General features: G+C 43.1%; 1 protein-coding gene across 1 annotated transcript in view; it reads right to left on the bottom strand.

Annotated features, from left to right (window-relative positions):
* The window catches only part of DOCK1 (dedicator of cytokinesis 1), a 696,032-nt gene that overhangs the window by 261,158 nt on the left and 417,162 nt on the right, over nucleotides 1-17,712 (bottom strand). Inside the window, exon 28 of the mRNA XM_082266717.1 lies at nucleotides 8,104-8,205. Coding sequence (XP_082122843.1) covers nucleotides 8,104-8,205 — 102 coding nt within the window. The remainder of the gene's footprint in view (nucleotides 1-8,103; nucleotides 8,206-17,712) is intronic.

Genomic DNA, 17,712 nt, shown 5'->3' with positions numbered 1-17,712 from the left:
GAAAACGCTATGCTCAGGTGTGAATGTAGCCTAAAACTTTAAATTATAAACTATATCAGTTTTTAATTATTTTTATTTATTTTTAATACAGACAGTCTTTGTTTTGCAAATAGGCATTTAAGACATGACAAATAATTTGCTGAGCGCTATGGATTTGTTTTTGAGACAGAACAGCAGAAGCTGCCTGCTTTCAGGCAGGATCTTCCCTCCCTAAACCTCTAGCTAAGCCATTATTTAACCTATTAAGCAAAAACTACAGAGTTATGTAAACCATGAGCTTCAGTGAGCAAAGCTGAAATAGGAAACTAAACTCAGGCTTCAGAAAAGTCAGAAAAATCCTGTTTCCAACAAACTGCATCCTTTGGGAAGAGAAATACACATTAAAGATGCCTAAATGCACAGCGTGAAACTCCCAGGAGGTGAAAATGTACCCCAGATATAGAGCAATGACTATTTCTAGGAATAAAAACCTTTCCAGATAAAAACCACAAATATATAAATACAGTCTTGAATACTGCACTGCATTCATGTAAATTAGGGGAGAAACAGACCACAAACTGATGTTAAAAGCAACCCCAGTCTATGTCTAGCTAAGTTCCACCATGCAATTCCAGAAATATAGCTTTTGTTAATAGAATGCACATCTAAGGGGGGTTCCTGACATCTTCCTTATGTTCGGGTTGCTCAGCAGATATATGTCTTTCTGCACTGTACAGTGCTGACAGGCTAAATGTACACAAGAGCAAAATTGACCTAGGCCTGAGAGGACAGGGAAAAAAAATGCTGAGGTGATCATTAAATTTACAAAATTCTAGCCATTAAAAAAAAAAGAAAAGAAAAAAAAGTGTTTTTAATTGCAGTAATCATATAAAAATGGTAAACAACAGTTTTAAGTAATTTCTTCAAATTGGATTCCTCTATTTTTGTGGGATTGTGAAGGGCAATTAAATTGTACCATTAAAGCATTATATATAAACAGTTCTATATAGTTTTAAAATATTTCTGTTTTTTAATCCACATTAAAAAACTCCCAAACGAGAAAATTGGGAGTATACATCACAAAGTAATAAAGACATGTGCGAACATGATCCACATAGAAAGAAACACTAGAACAATGTCGGTAATTTATAACATATATAGTAGATGCACGGTACTTAGAGGAAGATGATGGGGACCTTGAGACGTGATCCCCTCTGCCTGGCTGAGCGGCACAGGAAGGCAGGACTTGCGATACGGAAAAGGGCTATGCCCCTTTGGGAAGCTAACTGGGAACCCTTCTCACTACTGGGACTTCCATATTTAGATCCACATCCCCCTTTTTTGTAAGTACATGGGTCATTTGTTTATTTTCTGGGAAGCTTTAAAAAGAGACCTTGTCTCTTTCTCCCCTCTCTTCCCCTATTGTTACCGTAGGATATATCTACAGATACTTGTGCTTTTGTGTTTATTTTCAGTATTCTATAAGGGCCCAAGGTCCCTAATATTTGAGGATAATTTGATGGTTGGAAAGCACCCAATATGGTCCTTGTTCAGTCTGAGGAGGACTGGTACAGTCTGTCCAGGAGTGGTCTTTGGGTTAATGCTGTGACTCAATGATCTTTTTGATGTAAGTGTCTGTTTTACATGATCGCATATCATCATGTTATGCTTGCATACTGGATGGTCTTAGACTCAATTATGGTCATTTAATGATTACCGAGTGGTAAATAATCCCTGATAAAGGGAAAAGTTGAATGTTTGAAACGCGTTGGAAGCTTCCAGCTCTAAATAGCATCCTATGTATCGGATGTGCAAGTATAATACAAGTATAATACAATGCTATCAATGAATAACTGGAATTAACAATTTGGATCTACTATATATGTTACATATTACCGATATTGTTCTAGCGTTTCTATGTGGATCTTGTTTGTACATGTCTTTATTACTTTGTGATGTATAATCCATATTTTTTCATTTGGGAGTTGTTTTAACATGTGGAATAAAATACAGAAATATTTTAAAACTATATAGCACTATTTATATTTAATGCTTTAATGGTACAATTTGACCACTTCAGCTCCGGAAGGTTTTACCCCCTTAATGACCAGGCCATTTTTTGCGATTCGGCACTGCCTTACTTTAACTAACATATGCGCGGTCGTGCGATGCTGTACCCAAAAAAATTGGTGTCCTTTTTTTTCCACAAATAGAGCTTTCTTTTGGTGGTATTTGATCACCTCTGCGCTTTTTAGATTTTGCGCTATAAACAAAAAGAGCGACAATTTAAAAAAAAAAACAACATTTTTAACTTTCTGCTATAAAAAATTCCCAATAAAAATAAAAAATAAAAATGGATTTTTGTAAAATCTTACCGTAAAATCCTTTTCTCTTAGCTCATCGACAGACGTAGTCCTCGGTGATACACCACCTTCGGGTTATGTTACCTCCGCAGGAGCAGGACTAGACAGGAAATTAAAAAGCTCTGGCCACACCCTAGGGGCAGTCCCAGAGGGTATATCCTCTCTCTCTCTGCCTCAGCAAATCAGTTATGTGAAAAAGCAGTGCTTAGAGAATTTAACCCAACCCAACTCCAAAACAGAGGGGCGGGGACTACGTCTGTCGATGAGCTAAGAGAAAAGGATTTTACGGTAAGATTTTACAAAAATCCATTTTTCTCTAGCGCTCATCGACAGACGTAGTCCTCGGTGATACACCACCTTCGGGACGTCCCAGAGCAGTATCACAACTGAGGGGTGGGAAAATGGAAATCAAATCCCCATCTAGAAGGCCCAACCGGTGCCAACTAGAAGTTTACAATGCTCATCCTTAATGATGAGACTCAACAAAAAAATTTTCAAACAGAAAAAAACCCTCGAGGTAGACCACCGGTCTCCTCAAATTGCGGCCTGCAAAACCTTGCGGCCAAATGAGGCATCCGCCGATGCCGTCACATCAATTTTATAGAATTTAGTAAAGGTATGTACCGACGACCAAGTGGCCGCCTTACATACCTGGACCACTGACGCCTGATGGCGAAAGGCCCAGGAAGTACTGAGCGCTCGAGTGGAGTGCGCCCTAACAGGGAACGGAGGACTCTGACCCTTAATAGAATAAGCCTGTACCACCGTTTGTCTAATCCATTTGGCAATGGTCGCGGCCGATGCAGGCAAACCCTTTCTGGGGCCATCCGTGATCACAAAAAGTGAATCCGTCTTACGGAATGATTCCGTAGCTTTCAGGTATACCCTGATTGCCCGAACCACATCCAAGGAATGCAACGCATGTTCCCGATGATGCTTGGGCTGAGGACACAAGGAAGGTAGTACAATATCTTCATTCAGATGAAAATCTGAAACCACCTTAGGAAGAAAAGATGGCTTAGGATGAAGTACTACCTTATCCCTATGAATCACTAGGTATGGGGACTGGCATGATAATGCAGCCAGTTCTGACACCCTGCGAGCAGAAGTAATAGCCACCAAGAAGACCACCTTCTGGGATAAAGTAAGCAAGGGAATCTCCCTGATGTTCTCAAAGGGAGGTTTCTGTAGAACCGACAAAACCAAATTAAGATCCCAGGGCGGTAAGGGCGCGCGGACTGGAGGAGCCAGGTGCCGCACCTCCTGGATGAAATTCCGCACCAAGGATTTGGTAGCTAAAGGTTTCTGAAAGAAGATTGCTAATGCTGAAACTTGACCCTTGATGGTGCTCAAGGCTAGCTTCTGCTCAACCCCTTGTTGCAAAAAGGCCAATATTCGAGACACCGAATAGGTACGTGGAGGAAATCCTAAAGATTCGCACCACGTAATATAAGTCTTCCATGTGTGATAATAGACTTTGCTGGAAGTCGCTTTCCTTGCTTTAATAAGGGTAGGAATGACAGAAGTAGACAAACCTCTGTCCTTCAGTACTTGGGTCTCAATGGCCAGGCCATTAAAACCAGCGACTGTAAAGCACGAAGGTAAATAGGTCCTTGAGACTACAGACACTCCCTGAGACGAAGTTCCCACGGAACGTCTGCGACTAACCTGTCCAAGTCGGCCAGGCCGGCTTGAAGAGGCCAGCCTAGAATTTCTAGGACCACTGGCGCTGATTGGATCTGAACCAGGCGTCCCTAGAGGTATCTGGCCCCGACCATCCGAGAAAGTCTGGTCGTTTTCTGTTCCCACACATTTATCAGATACCTGATAGTTATCAGGCAAGGTGATCTTTTCTGGTTGAACCTCAGGGACCGAAGTCACCCGACTAGAGGCTACTTGGCCTATCTGGTCAATCAGATCCGATTCCTGTGAGGTATCGGGACTAATCTTAGGAAAAGGTAAAGGAAAAGATCTATACAGGGAACGGTAACTACCGCTTCCTGTACTTAAATGTTGGAAGGGAAGAATCGCACCGGTAGTAGTGGTTGATGCTCGATCTAATGTCCTGAATACCGGTGAAAACGTCCCCCCACCCTGAAATTGGGTGGGGGCGCACCTTCAGGCTGTGTACTCCTTTACTTCGGGTTTGGCTGGGTTGGTCCTCTGCTTGTCCGACCAGCCCTTCTTGAACCCCCCTGGAGGAGTCTTGCCTTTCCCGGAAGTACCAGCCGGGCGTCCTTTATGGGCGGTAAAGAAAGGTCCTCGCTTGTTGCGAGGTTCCTTAGCTTTTGCAGCCTGTGGCAAAAAAGTACTCTTGCCACCGGTGGCATCCTTAATGATTTCATCTAGGTTGGCTCCAAATAGACGATTCCCCTGGAAAGGGAGATTGGTCAAAGTCTTTTTGGAACCTAGGTCAGCTGACCAGCATTTTAACCACAGCACACGTCTGAGGATCACTGCTAACTTAGATGCATGCCCTAACAAGGGAGTAGTGTCCAAGGCTGCGTCACAGATAAACCGTAGCCCTTGTATGATCTGTTCTATCAAATCAGATGTCTCCTGGGGAATATCTTTTCCCCTAAGATCTTGGCGTACCATCTTCGCCCATTCTGTAAGTGTCTGGGAAACTAGACCAATAACAATTACTGGTCTAAATGCTGACCCTATCAGAGAAAAGATAGTGCGGGACTCCGCTTCTATCTTTCGATCCACCGGATCCTTAAAGGACGAAGTGTCCTCCACTGGAATAACCGTGGCTTTATTCAGCCTGGAAATAGGCGGATCCACGACTGGTGGTACCGTCCATTTCTTAATGATGGATTCCTCAAACGGATAGCGTCTAGCAATACGCTTGGAAATAGTAAAGGTACGTTTAGAATGTTCCCATTCTCCTTTAATCTGATTTCCAAAACATTTAGGTACAGGAAAGGCCTTCGCCGTCTTGATGGGCTTATTAGTCCCAAAAGGCCTCTCTGTTTCAGTTGCCTCTGCCGGTAAAGCCTCAAGTTTTAAGGTTTCTTGCACTGCCACAACTAGTGCGTCCACCAATGCTTCTTCCTGAATTATAGCAGGAGAAGAAGCGTCCTCCTCACTGTCTGAGGGGGCTTTACCTGGGATAGCAGCCCTTGCAGAGGAACCTGCAACTGCAGTGACCATCTCTGAATCAGAGTCAGAGGTGTCAGATAGTATAGGGGTAGGCGGGGGTCGCTTCCTTGACCCCCGTCCCTGACAGGCCGCCTCCACCCGAGCCACCATAGACTCCAAAATTGCTGTAAATGACTCTATACTCTGTACACCGGCGGGTCCCGAGGCCCCCTCGAGGGAAACAGGTGGGGGAATCTGTGTGGCAGGGTCCATAATAACTCCAGTTACTTCCTGGATGATATAATTCAAAGTAAAGAAAAAACTTTTTTTTTTTTTTTTTTTTTGACCCTCAGTGCCACAAAAAACCCCTTAGTGTTACCTGCTAGGGATCCCTATCGATCGAGAGAGAGAGAGATAGACCCCCAGGCTCACCACTTGATGTTCAGAGTTGAACTGCAACAGCTTACAGCGCTGTCCTAGACAAACAGGAAGTCTTTTGGCTGGCTGCCCAGGAAGAAAGGAGGCGGCTCCGCCCCTCTGTACGCCTTCCGGCGCCTCCCCCAAGCTCCACGAGGTGTAGAATCACCTAAAACATGGCCGCCCCCATGCTGGAGACACGAGGCTACGCCAAAATGGCGGCTCGTGCGATCCAGCAAAAAAAATGGCGGCGGCCTGTGCTGACTAGCGGTGTGCTGCAGGCACACAACACTCTCTCTGCATGGGGATATGGCGTGTTTGGCGGTACCGGCCCTGGCGGACCGCATGGCCGTTCGGGAGGCCTGCTATTAGCTGGAGATCTGACTTGGAAGGCAGTCTACATGTCCATGGCTTCTGACTGGTAGGTAGCTTATACTTAACCCATAAGATTCCCAGAATGCCACAGATTACATCTTTAAAACATGTATACAATAGATTGTTAGCTCCCAAACCAAGCCTCCTGGCTTTTGCACACATAAAATCACACTCAAAGTAGGAGGATTTGTGACATGTTATAGGATAGAAAGAAACTCTTTCTTACCATACAGAGAGGGGCCCGCGTTCACCACAAAACCCGTCAGGGAAAACAGGGGGAACATACTACTCACCATACCGGAACCAGGCGGGCACCAACTCCTGACAGTACCCCTCTCCACCGGGGCGGGAGGGCTGTCGACCGATACAGACGCCGTGACTCATGGTCTTTGGCGTTTCAGCGAGACGTTTAACTCGCGGGTTCAGTCCTTTAATGGGACTTTGTCGCGGCCGACTCAGCGCGGAGCTATGGCCTGCACGCGCTCGTAGGCTGAACTGGGGTGACCACCGGATCTCACCATCCAGCCCGTCGCCCAGTTCAGCTTTCTTGCTTGAAGATCTCACAGGAACACTGGAGAAAAAAAGCTGTCCAAAAATCCTTTTAGAAAAAAATTTCTTGCCAGGACCTAAGATCCCAGCAAGGTATCTAGGTCCTTACTCCTAACTAGACAGAAAATAACTGATTTGCTGAGGCAGAGAGAGAGAGGATATACCCTCTGGGACTGCCCCTAGGGTGTGGCCAGAGCTTTTTAATTTCCTGTCTAGTCCTGCTCCTGCGGAGGTAACATAACCCGAAGGTGGTGTATCACCGAGGACTACGTCTGTCGATGAGCGCTAGAGAAATTATTTTTTAAAAATGTTATCAGTTTAGGCCAATTTGTATTCTGCTACATATTTTTGGTAAAAAAAAAAAAATCCCAAAAAGCGTATTTTAATTGGTTTGCACAAAAGTTATAGCGTTTACAAACTACGGGATAGATTTTTGTTATTTTTATTTTATCTTTGTTTTTATTAGTATTGGCGGCGATCAGCAATTATTAGCGGGACTGCAACATTGCGGCGGACAGATCGGACCCCTAACTGACATTTTTGACACTTTTTGGGGACCAGTGACATTAATACAGTAATCACGTGCTAAACAATATGCACTGTTACTGTATAAATGACACTGGCAGGGAAGGGGTTAACACTAGGGGTGATCAAAGGGTTAAATGTATGCCTGTTTGTGTTTATTGACTGTGGGGGGGGGGGGGGAAGGGCTCAGAGAGATCGGGGTTACAGCTTAGCTGAAACTCATGAGCTCTCTCTACCTGTGTGACGGAAGACTCGCCTGCTTTGTTTACATAAGCAGACAGGTCTTCTGTCAGTTTCTGTGAAGATCGCTGGAGGCTGGCGGCGATCATTGCCGCTCCTCCTGCGGTCTGGCTCCCGCTGTGTCTAATGACAGCGGGAGCGTGGTCTCCAAAACCGCGTGCACATAATCACGTAGATCTACGTGATTATGTGCAGCCGAGCCACCCTGCCGCAGTAAATGTGCGTGGGGTTGTCAGCAAGTGGTTAATAGAGGAATCCAATTTGCAGATATTATTTGGGATGATGGCAATGGCAATCACACCTTTGGTTACGCAAGCTTCCTTTTGTTAAGTCATTTTTTAACATCTTTCATCTTGCTGGTACAAACTGAAAACATAGACATTATTTACAAGAGGGTCACTCATAACAAGAAATATAAATGGATTTAATTTTTGTAAATATTATTCGATTTTGGGTTCCTTGTAATTATCTTTCAGTAAATGCATTCACATAATTTATATAATACCAGCACATTGCTTTTCAGAGGATATAAATAAAGGTTAATAAAGCATACAACTAAATAAATACTTACCACCACATCGGTTCTTGTTTTTCCAAGTGTTTTGATAAGATGGCTGTAGTGATAATCTTCCATCTGACGTAAAATTGCCGTCATGGAGGCAACAAAGTTTCCCTAAAATATATTAAAAATAAAACAAATCATGAAAATGACAAATTTGCAATTTTGGAAAAAGAGTCACTACTTGTGACAACAAGAAGCTTACTGGCAAATTTGACAAGGATTAGTTACAGTGGCGCCAGTGACCCAACAGCCACTATTAGAAACCTTCAGAAATGATCTATGCCTGAACACACACACACACACAAAATGGTGTAAACATTGTATATATCTTTTATTAGTCTAGGCTATTGACTGTTGACTATTGACACCAATCATGAAATCGGGTATTGCCACGAAGCATGTCAAGTGAAATTTGTGGATAACATTAACATGCAAATTTTTTTTTTTTTTTTTTTAACAATTCTTTTAATTGAAAAATCCCTTTTTAAGTGACAACCCTTTAGTAATTTAATGTAAAACTGCAGTGTGACAAGGGGTATCCTCTTGGTAGGAACATGGAAGTCCTCAACCTCCAGTTTCTCTGAAAAGTCATAGCTGCAAATTGAGTTTTTATCTATGATGATGCTGAGGTTAAACACTGGCTTCTAGTGACTTCTCCATTCTTGTACAAGGGAGATCAATGAACACCACTTCTTTTACTGTTTGAGAATCTCCCTCTTCTTCCCAAAAAGCAATGCTACAGTGGAAGGAAATAATTATTTGATCTCCTGCTGATTTTGTACGTTTGCCCACTGAAAAAGAAATACTCAGTCTATAATTTTAATGGTAGGTTTATTCATTTTTTTTTTTATAAAATTCTTTATTTATCAAGGAAGGCAAACAATACAACCATGGGAATCAACAGTTGACAAATCTACAGCTTGAGGAGGGTATGACAAATCAAAAGAAGAAAAACTGATACAACTTGAGGCTGTCATGAGAAGGAAAAACTGCATGGGGCGACAGATGAAGTATCCCAAAGGACAGAGATAATATTGTAGCCATGACATAGGTGAGTAAACTCATGTTCATCTTACATAAAAATAACAACAATCAAAAGGCGCAAGCACCGTGGTGAGCCACGAGGGTACCCTCCGTCCCCACCGGGCATCTATCTCCTGGCCGGCGTATTGGAACGAAGGAACGCCTCAACACGGACAACCGACCACGGTACCGTCGACATACCCTGCTCCATGGCATGCTTGCCTGGGGGGATGGGGAAGGGGAAGATTTTCACGATTCGAAGGGAATCGAGCAATGAAGGAGGGGGCAGAGAGACACAAGATGCAGGTAGGTTTATTTTAACAGCGAGAGACAGAATAGAAGATGATGTTACGCCAAGTAAATAGATACCTAACATGTGACGCTTTAAAATTTCTCACTCGTGGAACGGCGACAAACTTCAGTAATTAAAAATCTCCATAGCCGACGCTTTAAAACTTTTTAACCATTACCAGTTTAGAGTTACAGAGTCTAGTGCTAGAATTATTGCTCTCATTCAAATGATTACGGCGCTACCTCACATGTGTGGTTTAAACATGGTTTACATTTATAGGCGTGACTTACTTATGCGTTCGCTTCTGCGGGCTAGCACAGAGGGATGGGGCGCTTAAAATTTTTTTTGTTCTTATGTTAATTTGTATTTTACACTGTCCCTTTTTTTTAGTTCACTTTTCTTGTGGTCACAAGGAATGTAAACATCCCTTGTGACAGCAAAAGTTACGTGTCAGGTACCATTTTGGAGAGATCTGGGGTCTATAAGACCCCAGACCCCTTCTTTCCACTTTAAAGCATACAAAACACCAAGTTTTGCTGTTTTGAATACTGATTTTTTTTTTTTTTTTTTTTTAAATTTGGCACCTTTAAGGCTCCAGTAAACCAGAAGTGATGTCATGACATCTATTCCTGGTTACTAGATCCGAGACCCAATCAAAGCCGGTTCCGGCTTTGTTTGGGTTTCTTGCCAGCTGGTGAAAGTGCTGGCTGGTCGCTCGGTGGGACAGGAGAGCTTGGGCGAGCCACAGAAGGAAGCAGGAGGGGGGCGTACCCTCCCGCTGCTTGTAATAACAGCCAAGCAGGCTGTTCTTACAAGGCTCTAAACAACGGTACCAGCGGCAGCTTTAGGAATCACCCAGGTACAACCCTTTGAATCAGAAGGCCACAAATTTGCGTTGGCGTGAAGGGGTTAAGTTCCAACCAGAGTAATTTCGAAATGATACATTACTTTTTTCTACTTTTTCATTATAGCAGTTAAATAAAGTCGGATCAAAGCGAAACTGAACCCCAAAAAGTGGGTTTGTTCCCCATTTAAACACTTCACATTAGACCAACATCGCCAACGCATTCCCTCCCCCCCAATAAAAATGCCTGCTTTTTCTGGGTTTATTTTTTTACTATTTGTCCTCTGGCCCCACTCCTTACTGCCTTTCTAGCCTAAGATTGCATTCACACCTGCGAATTGCACCCGCATCCCGATTAGATGTGGGAACCCCATTAGCTGCGATTGACAGCCCCATTGGAAGCAATGGGAGGCTGCCTGCTCCCGTGGTCACTCGCATAGAATCTTTCATGCTGCAATCACATGTGATTGATCAGTCCTGGATGCAGGCAGTGGTCTGTCTGAAGAGACAGTAGATGAAGAGTCACCCAAACAGTAGATCGCAGCAGGATAACATTGAATTCACTGTGCATATGAATATGTGTTTTGAAGATGACCCAAGAACAAAGGTAAGAGGAGGAAAAAAAAAAAAAAAAAACATTTTACAAAAGTTATGATCCATCTTAAAAGGAAGTAATGGCAGTTTTGACCTGTACAGGCAAAGCACAAGTTCACTTTGGATTGTAAACTGGAGGGTTCTCTATCATGCTTATATTCTTGCTCTGCCCTGTGCAATTTGTACCCTTTTCTACTTCATGTGCAGTCCTAAGTAACGTGATGGGAGTTTTACAGGGTATATTATTTACATGAATTTAGAGAATCCTTTAAAGACAAACAGAACTGCTGCACTGGACATAATGGCTGAAAGTTCATAAGGGTCTTTCCTTTGAATTTATGATCTCCTGGGCCAGAAAGCTAAAATCAATAGATTCTTCATATAGCCATCTCCGAAGTTACAAGACGGACGAAACAGATGATAATACTTTAATGTTTCCTGTGCCTTTACTGCTGTGCGTATTTCAACTGGACACCAAGATATTGGTTTACTTATTAACAGTATTATGAACAGTGACATGGGCAATTTATAGCAAATCCATGCTTTATGGGGGAGATAAGGGAGCACATTCATCTTCATCATGAAGGAAACAAAAGCTGCATTTTGCACATTTAGGATGGAGCATTAAGGCCTAGCTTAATAAATACATTGACTGCATTCTTTCAGTCACTCCTGCTGAAATGCATTAGCCTGTGTTGCAAGTCATGTCTGATTGCTGTAATCATCAATCAAAATACGTAACAAAGGTTAAGACAAAACTGCAAAACACATCTGAAGCTGGCGCAGAAATCATTCAGTATGCATGTCATTTGGGTCCCTAGAAGCATAAAAACCCATTTCAGCTAACAGGCTTTTCATACCAGATGAAGGGACATTATGTTCAAGTACTCTCCCCCGGCCAGAGCACACTAGATTGGAATCATCGCTATTATTCTGCCATATCGGCAGCTCAACGACATTTAAAGGGAATGTGACACAACTTCCATACATCTGTAATGGCAAGATATCTATCTGCATTACAGTGTGCGAGAGCAAATGCTTAAGAAAAAGCTGTCACTTTCTAACTAAACTAATGTATTCATCAGTCTGATGTGGATCATGAAATAATATAATAAATATTGTTTAGAAATAATGGCTAGCTCCAGAGCTGGCTTTCCGCAGACAGCATTAGTTGAAAATTTGCTCAAGGCATCAAATTTAGGCACTTTTACATTATATCCCTATTGTCACCCATTCCTATTTTCTACACCCCTATCCTTCCTACGCACCTAGTATACCTTTGGCATTTTATCCTTCCTACATGCAAACCTTCCAAACTGCTATTCTTCCTACATCTACAATCTAATCTATCCTTCCTACAGCCTTATTATCTACATTATATGCCTCCTACAGCCCTACCTTCCACATCCTATGTCTCCTACACCCCTACCTTTTATACCCTACCCTTCCTACAACCCTTTCATCTGCATCGTATGCCTCCAATACTCCTACCTTTTACACCCTAATCCTTCCTTCTTACATCCCTACCTTCCACATTCTAGCCATCCTTCCTACACCCCTACCTTCCACATCGTATGTCTCCTACACCCCTACTTTCCACATCATATGTCTCCTACACTCCTACCTTCTACACACTATCTTTCCTAAAACCCTGTCATCTACATTGTATGCCTCCCAACACCCCTACCTTCCACACCACATGTCTCCTACACCTATAGTTTCTACATTGTATGCTTACTACATCCTTCCTATACCCCTACCTTCTAGATATCATCCTTCCACCTACATTCTACTTCCTACACCAAAATCCTCTATATATCCTATCCCTCCTACACCCTTGCCCTCTATATCCTTTTTTACATAGTTACATAGTTTGTGAGGTCGAAAAAAGACACCAGTCCATCCAGTTCAACCTATGATGTGTGTGTGTGTTTGCTGTTAACCGTACATTGAATACACCTGTATGTTGTGGTCTTTAAGGTGCCCATCTAATAGTTTTTTGAAACTATCAATGCTCCCTGCTGATACGACTGCTTGTGGAAGAGAATTCCACATCCTTACTGCTCTGACAGTGAAGAACCCCCTACGTATTTTAAAGGTTAAACCATTTTTCCTCAAGTTTTAGTGAGTGGCCACGTGTCTTATTGTATTCCCTTTCTCAGAAAAGTTTGTTCCTTATGCTAGGGTTGCCAGTACAGTATTTGTACATTGATATCATATCCCACCTCAATGGTCTCTTCTCCAGAGAGAATAAGTTCAGTGCTTGTAGTCTTTCCTCATAGCTGATCTCCACCATTCTCCTAATTATTTTGTTGCCCTTCTCTGGACTCTCTCCAGTTCCAGCACATCCTTCCTGAGGACCGGTGCCCAGAACTGGACAGCATACTCCAGATGTGGCCGGACCAGAGTCTTGTAGAGTGGGAGAATAATCTCTTTATTTCTGGAGTGAATCCCCTTTTTTATACATGCCAGTATTCTGTTGGCTTTGCTTGCAGCGGCTTGGCATTGCATGCCACTGCCAAGCCTGTTGTCTACCAGTACCCCCAGGTTCTTTTCCATCCTAGAGTTACCCAGAGGTCCCCCCCCCCCCCCCAGTGAGTAGCTTGCTTTTGTATTTCTGACGCCCAAGTGCATTGGTTTACCTTTTTCAACATTAAACATCTGCCATGTAGTTGCCCAACCCATTATTTTGTTCAGATCCACTTGTAAGGTTTCCACATCCTGCATAGAAGATATTGGCATGCTTAGTTTAGTATCATCCACAAATACTAAACGCAAATTCTAACACCCTTACCTTTTACATCCTATCATTCTGGCAACTCTACTTTGTATATCTTTTTCTTTCTACACCCCTACCTTCTAATTCTTAGCCTTCCTTCCTATACTGTATGCTTTCTACACCTTTACCTTCTACATTCTCTTTATCCTTCCTACACCCCTACCTTCTACATCCTATCCATCCTCCTATGACTCCTATGAGTGAAAAGTTACTTTTTGGTGGCATACATGTATCTGTTACTACTTAAATTCAAAGAATATTCCTCATCCTCTGATCCTATTTTGATGACTTTTCCTCTGATTTTCAGGCTTCTCGGGCTGATCTGCCAAACTGCCTTTCCTCTGTCCTTAGCAGCCAGTAAGAGTTCTCACACTGGACAAGGCCTCGCAGTTGAGGGCGGATGCAGTAACAAAGTGAAGCAAAATCAGAGAGGGGAAAAGAAGCTGCTTTTCTGGAAACAATTGAAAAACGATACAAATAAATAAATAACATCTAGTGGTTTCTACTCCGAAGTTGGCCATGCATGGATCAAATTTGGCCTGTTGAGCAGGAACCGGCCAATATTCAATCCATGTATGGGCACTGCGGTTGTACAGAAGTCGATTGACTTCTGTACAACTGCCCTGTCGGATCTTCCCAGTTCGATCAGTTTATTCTGATGGCGGGGCAATCTCTGCTCAGCAGGGGAGGATTCCATCATCTACCTCAAATGTGTAGTAATGTGTAGTATATGGTGAGGTTGTGGTATATGTGTCAGTTTTGACCAATGTATAGGCTCCCTAAAGGTGAACTAACACTACACAATCTGTACAATGGTCTTTACATCTACCAACAACTATATAGTGCAAGTACACCGGTCTTCCTGATTTGAAACTAATTAAAGGGATTGTAAAGTCAAGGTTTTTTATCTTAATGCCTTCTATGCATTAACATAAAAAGCCTTCTGTGTGCAGCAGCCCCCCTAATAGTTACCGGGGGTCCCTCTAGCGCCAACGATGTTGCAGGAATGTCTCGGCCGTCCGGGATTCCCCTCTTCATTGGCTAAAACAGCAGTGCCACGCCATTGGCTCCTATTGCTGTCAAAGTCAGCCAGCCAACGAGAACAGAAAGGGGGGGGGGGCCAGGCCACAGCTCAGTGTCTGAATGGACACACAGAGCTGTGACTTGGCTCAGGTGCCCCACATAGCAAGTGGCTTGCTGTGGGGGCACCCAAAAGGAGGGAGGGGCCAGGAGAGCCAAAGAGGGACCTGAGAGGAGGAGGATCCGGGCTGCTCTGTGCAAAACCACAGCAACAGATGAGGTAAGCATAACATGTTTGTTATTTTTAATTTAAAAAAAACACAAGAATTTACAATCACTTTAAATATATTAAGTTTGTCCTCATATTACATAGTTGTGGTAGCAGAAATTGTACAATCAGACGGTATAGTGTATGGCCAAATTTGGAAAGATTTTTTCATGTTTAACCTGGACTACAGGTATTAATTCTCTGACCTTTACAGTAAAGGCAGATGGTAGTATACCGAGTTTAACTTGTTCTATTCCTGTACAGAATGTTTAGACTAAATTAGACTAAAGGGAAAATACAGAGTATTTTCAGAATAGATGTGAACATTTGTGTTCTAACAATATTAAAATGTTGATATTATTATTATTATACAGGATTTATATAGTGCCAAAAGTAGCACTTTACAACATGAGGGCAGACAGTATAATTACAATACAATTCGATACAAGAGGAATCAGAGGGCCCTGCTCATTAGAGCTTACAAGCTTGAAGTTAGGGTCAAGTGATACAAAAGGGAATAGACTAATATTTGTACATGCTACCTATACATTTATAAGTGTTTCATAAGCAAATTTGAAAAGTCTCCCCCTGGTGGCCATCTGCATTTTACTGCAATGTCTTCCTCATCAGCAGCTGCAAAAGTAAAAAAAACATACAGGCTGACATTCACAGATGGAGAAGCAGTAAAGCACAGTCACTGTGTTGTTCAATCAGACATTAAGTCTGTAAACGTACTGAAAAAATGTTGCCCCCACAGATATGTACAATATTCTTACAAACGATTTATATTTACACATATTTAACACAAACATAGATACATGTAATCTGATCACCAGCAGTGATGTGGATGGTCCATGTTCTCATTATATTACTACGGCTCTCTATACTTTATATGATCAAATAACTTAATTGGGGGGGGGGGGGGGGGATAGCCTAATTTTATTTTGTTCAACCCGCTGGTTAAAAAAAATAAAATAAATCAAAACAAAAAGAATCACGTATAGCCAGCCTAAATAGACACCTGAGGCAATGAGGAGCCCCTTTTGTTTTCAGCACAATCCTTCTACAGATATTGTGGTTCTTCAATGATGATACACAAAGGCGTCATTTCATAAGTTAATTAATATTTTGATAGCAGCCCGTGTCATAGAAATCAGAGTGCTTTATATCAGTTTAATGATGAAATCATACTCACAGCTGAGGGTTTTCTGGGACTATTCAAAGCCGTCCACTGACACACAAACATGGATGTAACATTAGACAGATGTCAGGGCCGGAAGCAGTATTTTTAACGACTGTGTTTTATTTGGAGAATATGTTTTAGGCAAAAGCACAGTATGGTACATAATTGGCTAATGCAAATAAATCTGTTTGCTGGATTCAGAAGCGTGACCTATTTTAGAGTGCAAAATGCTCAATAGAAGCCCTTTCCCCTGCTCTGCTGTCTTCTTTCACACACACACACTTTACATGGAACAAATATCAGACCCGATTATACCAGGACTGTATTACACAGGAATCTGACAATGATTCTGCTTCATGTCCCTGGCATTAGAGTACTTTGTAAGCTGGGACTAAAACTATAGAATACAGATATCTTCCATGAGCTTATATATTTTATATAGAATATTTTAAAGTTTACCTAGATTTTTAACATTTTTATTAAATAATTCTGTATACTTTTCATGGATTAAGATTTCCTGATTCTATGATCCTGTGCGTAGCGCCCTCTAGTATGTATGTAGGTTTGTTGATAGTGTAGGTAAAATTAGTATTCACTTAGGGCTAAGCCTGGGCTATGAATTTGGGTCAGGGTTCAGTGACTCAGGGGCTGGATGACTAGTCCTAGCAGCCTAATTGGTGCCTCCCACTGTTTTCTGGGAAATTGGAGAATGTTCTAGACATAGTGGGTGGAGGTTAGCAGGAGCTGCTTGGCATGTTTATAAGGTCCTCGGCCAAGCCCCAGTGAAGGGCTTTCAGGGGGCAGGCCATCTCAAAAATAGGCTTGAGTCATGTCAGCAGGGCCAGTCGAGCGGAAGATGGAGATGGAGTGCTGAGGAGGCTTGTCTGTGGCCCTTGAGGGTGCCCCCTAGTCTGGGAGGGGTGACCACGGGTGCTGGAAAGACCCTGCCAAAAACACACAGAGGAAGCCCTTTCTGGAGGCACAGGAACAAAGAGAAAGAGGACAGTAGGAGCAGGTCAGCACTACTGGGAGAACTCCTGAGAGTCAGCCACGTGGGCTGGTGAGTGTCAAGTCTAGGGGACTGTGCTGGGGAAGTTAGCCTGGAGGGCTAAAAAAAAGGGCAGCTGCAGCAATGTGGGTTGGCAGTGCATGAAGAGGTGGTGCTGGGATCAGGAGCCACAGGAGTTATGCAAGCTGGACACAAACTCTGATACACAACCAAGGGGCCTTGGGTTCCTGCCTGTAATGAGCCTTTGCTTTTAACCTCTTTACCACTGCTCACATTGCTGCTACTGCAGCAATGTGGCTCGTTATCGTCCAGCGACGTAGACCGTCACTGGACCCCGCCCCTTGTGGGCGGCGCGCGCGCCGCCGGAGGCTCGCTCCCGCTGTGTTCAGTCACAGTGGGAGTCGGGCCAGGGGAGGAGCGGCGGCGATCGCCGCTGCTCTTCCCCGATCGTCTGGGAATCTAGTTTGGAGATCCGCCCGCCTGTGTAAAAAGAGCGGGCGGATCTCCTCAGTGACAGGGAGTGACAGATCGCAGTGTTCAGCATAGCTGAACATCCAATCTGTCCTTATGTCACTCAGTCACCTCCCCCCCACACATTAGTAAGCA

This window comes from Pelophylax lessonae, assembly GCF_965119305.1.
Source record: "Pelophylax lessonae genome assembly, chromosome: 9".
NCBI classification, from domain to species: domain Eukaryota; kingdom Metazoa; phylum Chordata; class Amphibia; order Anura; family Ranidae; genus Pelophylax; species Pelophylax lessonae.
The sequence above is the reverse complement of the archived record's forward strand: the minus strand, read 5'-3'. Positions and strand labels throughout refer to the sequence as shown.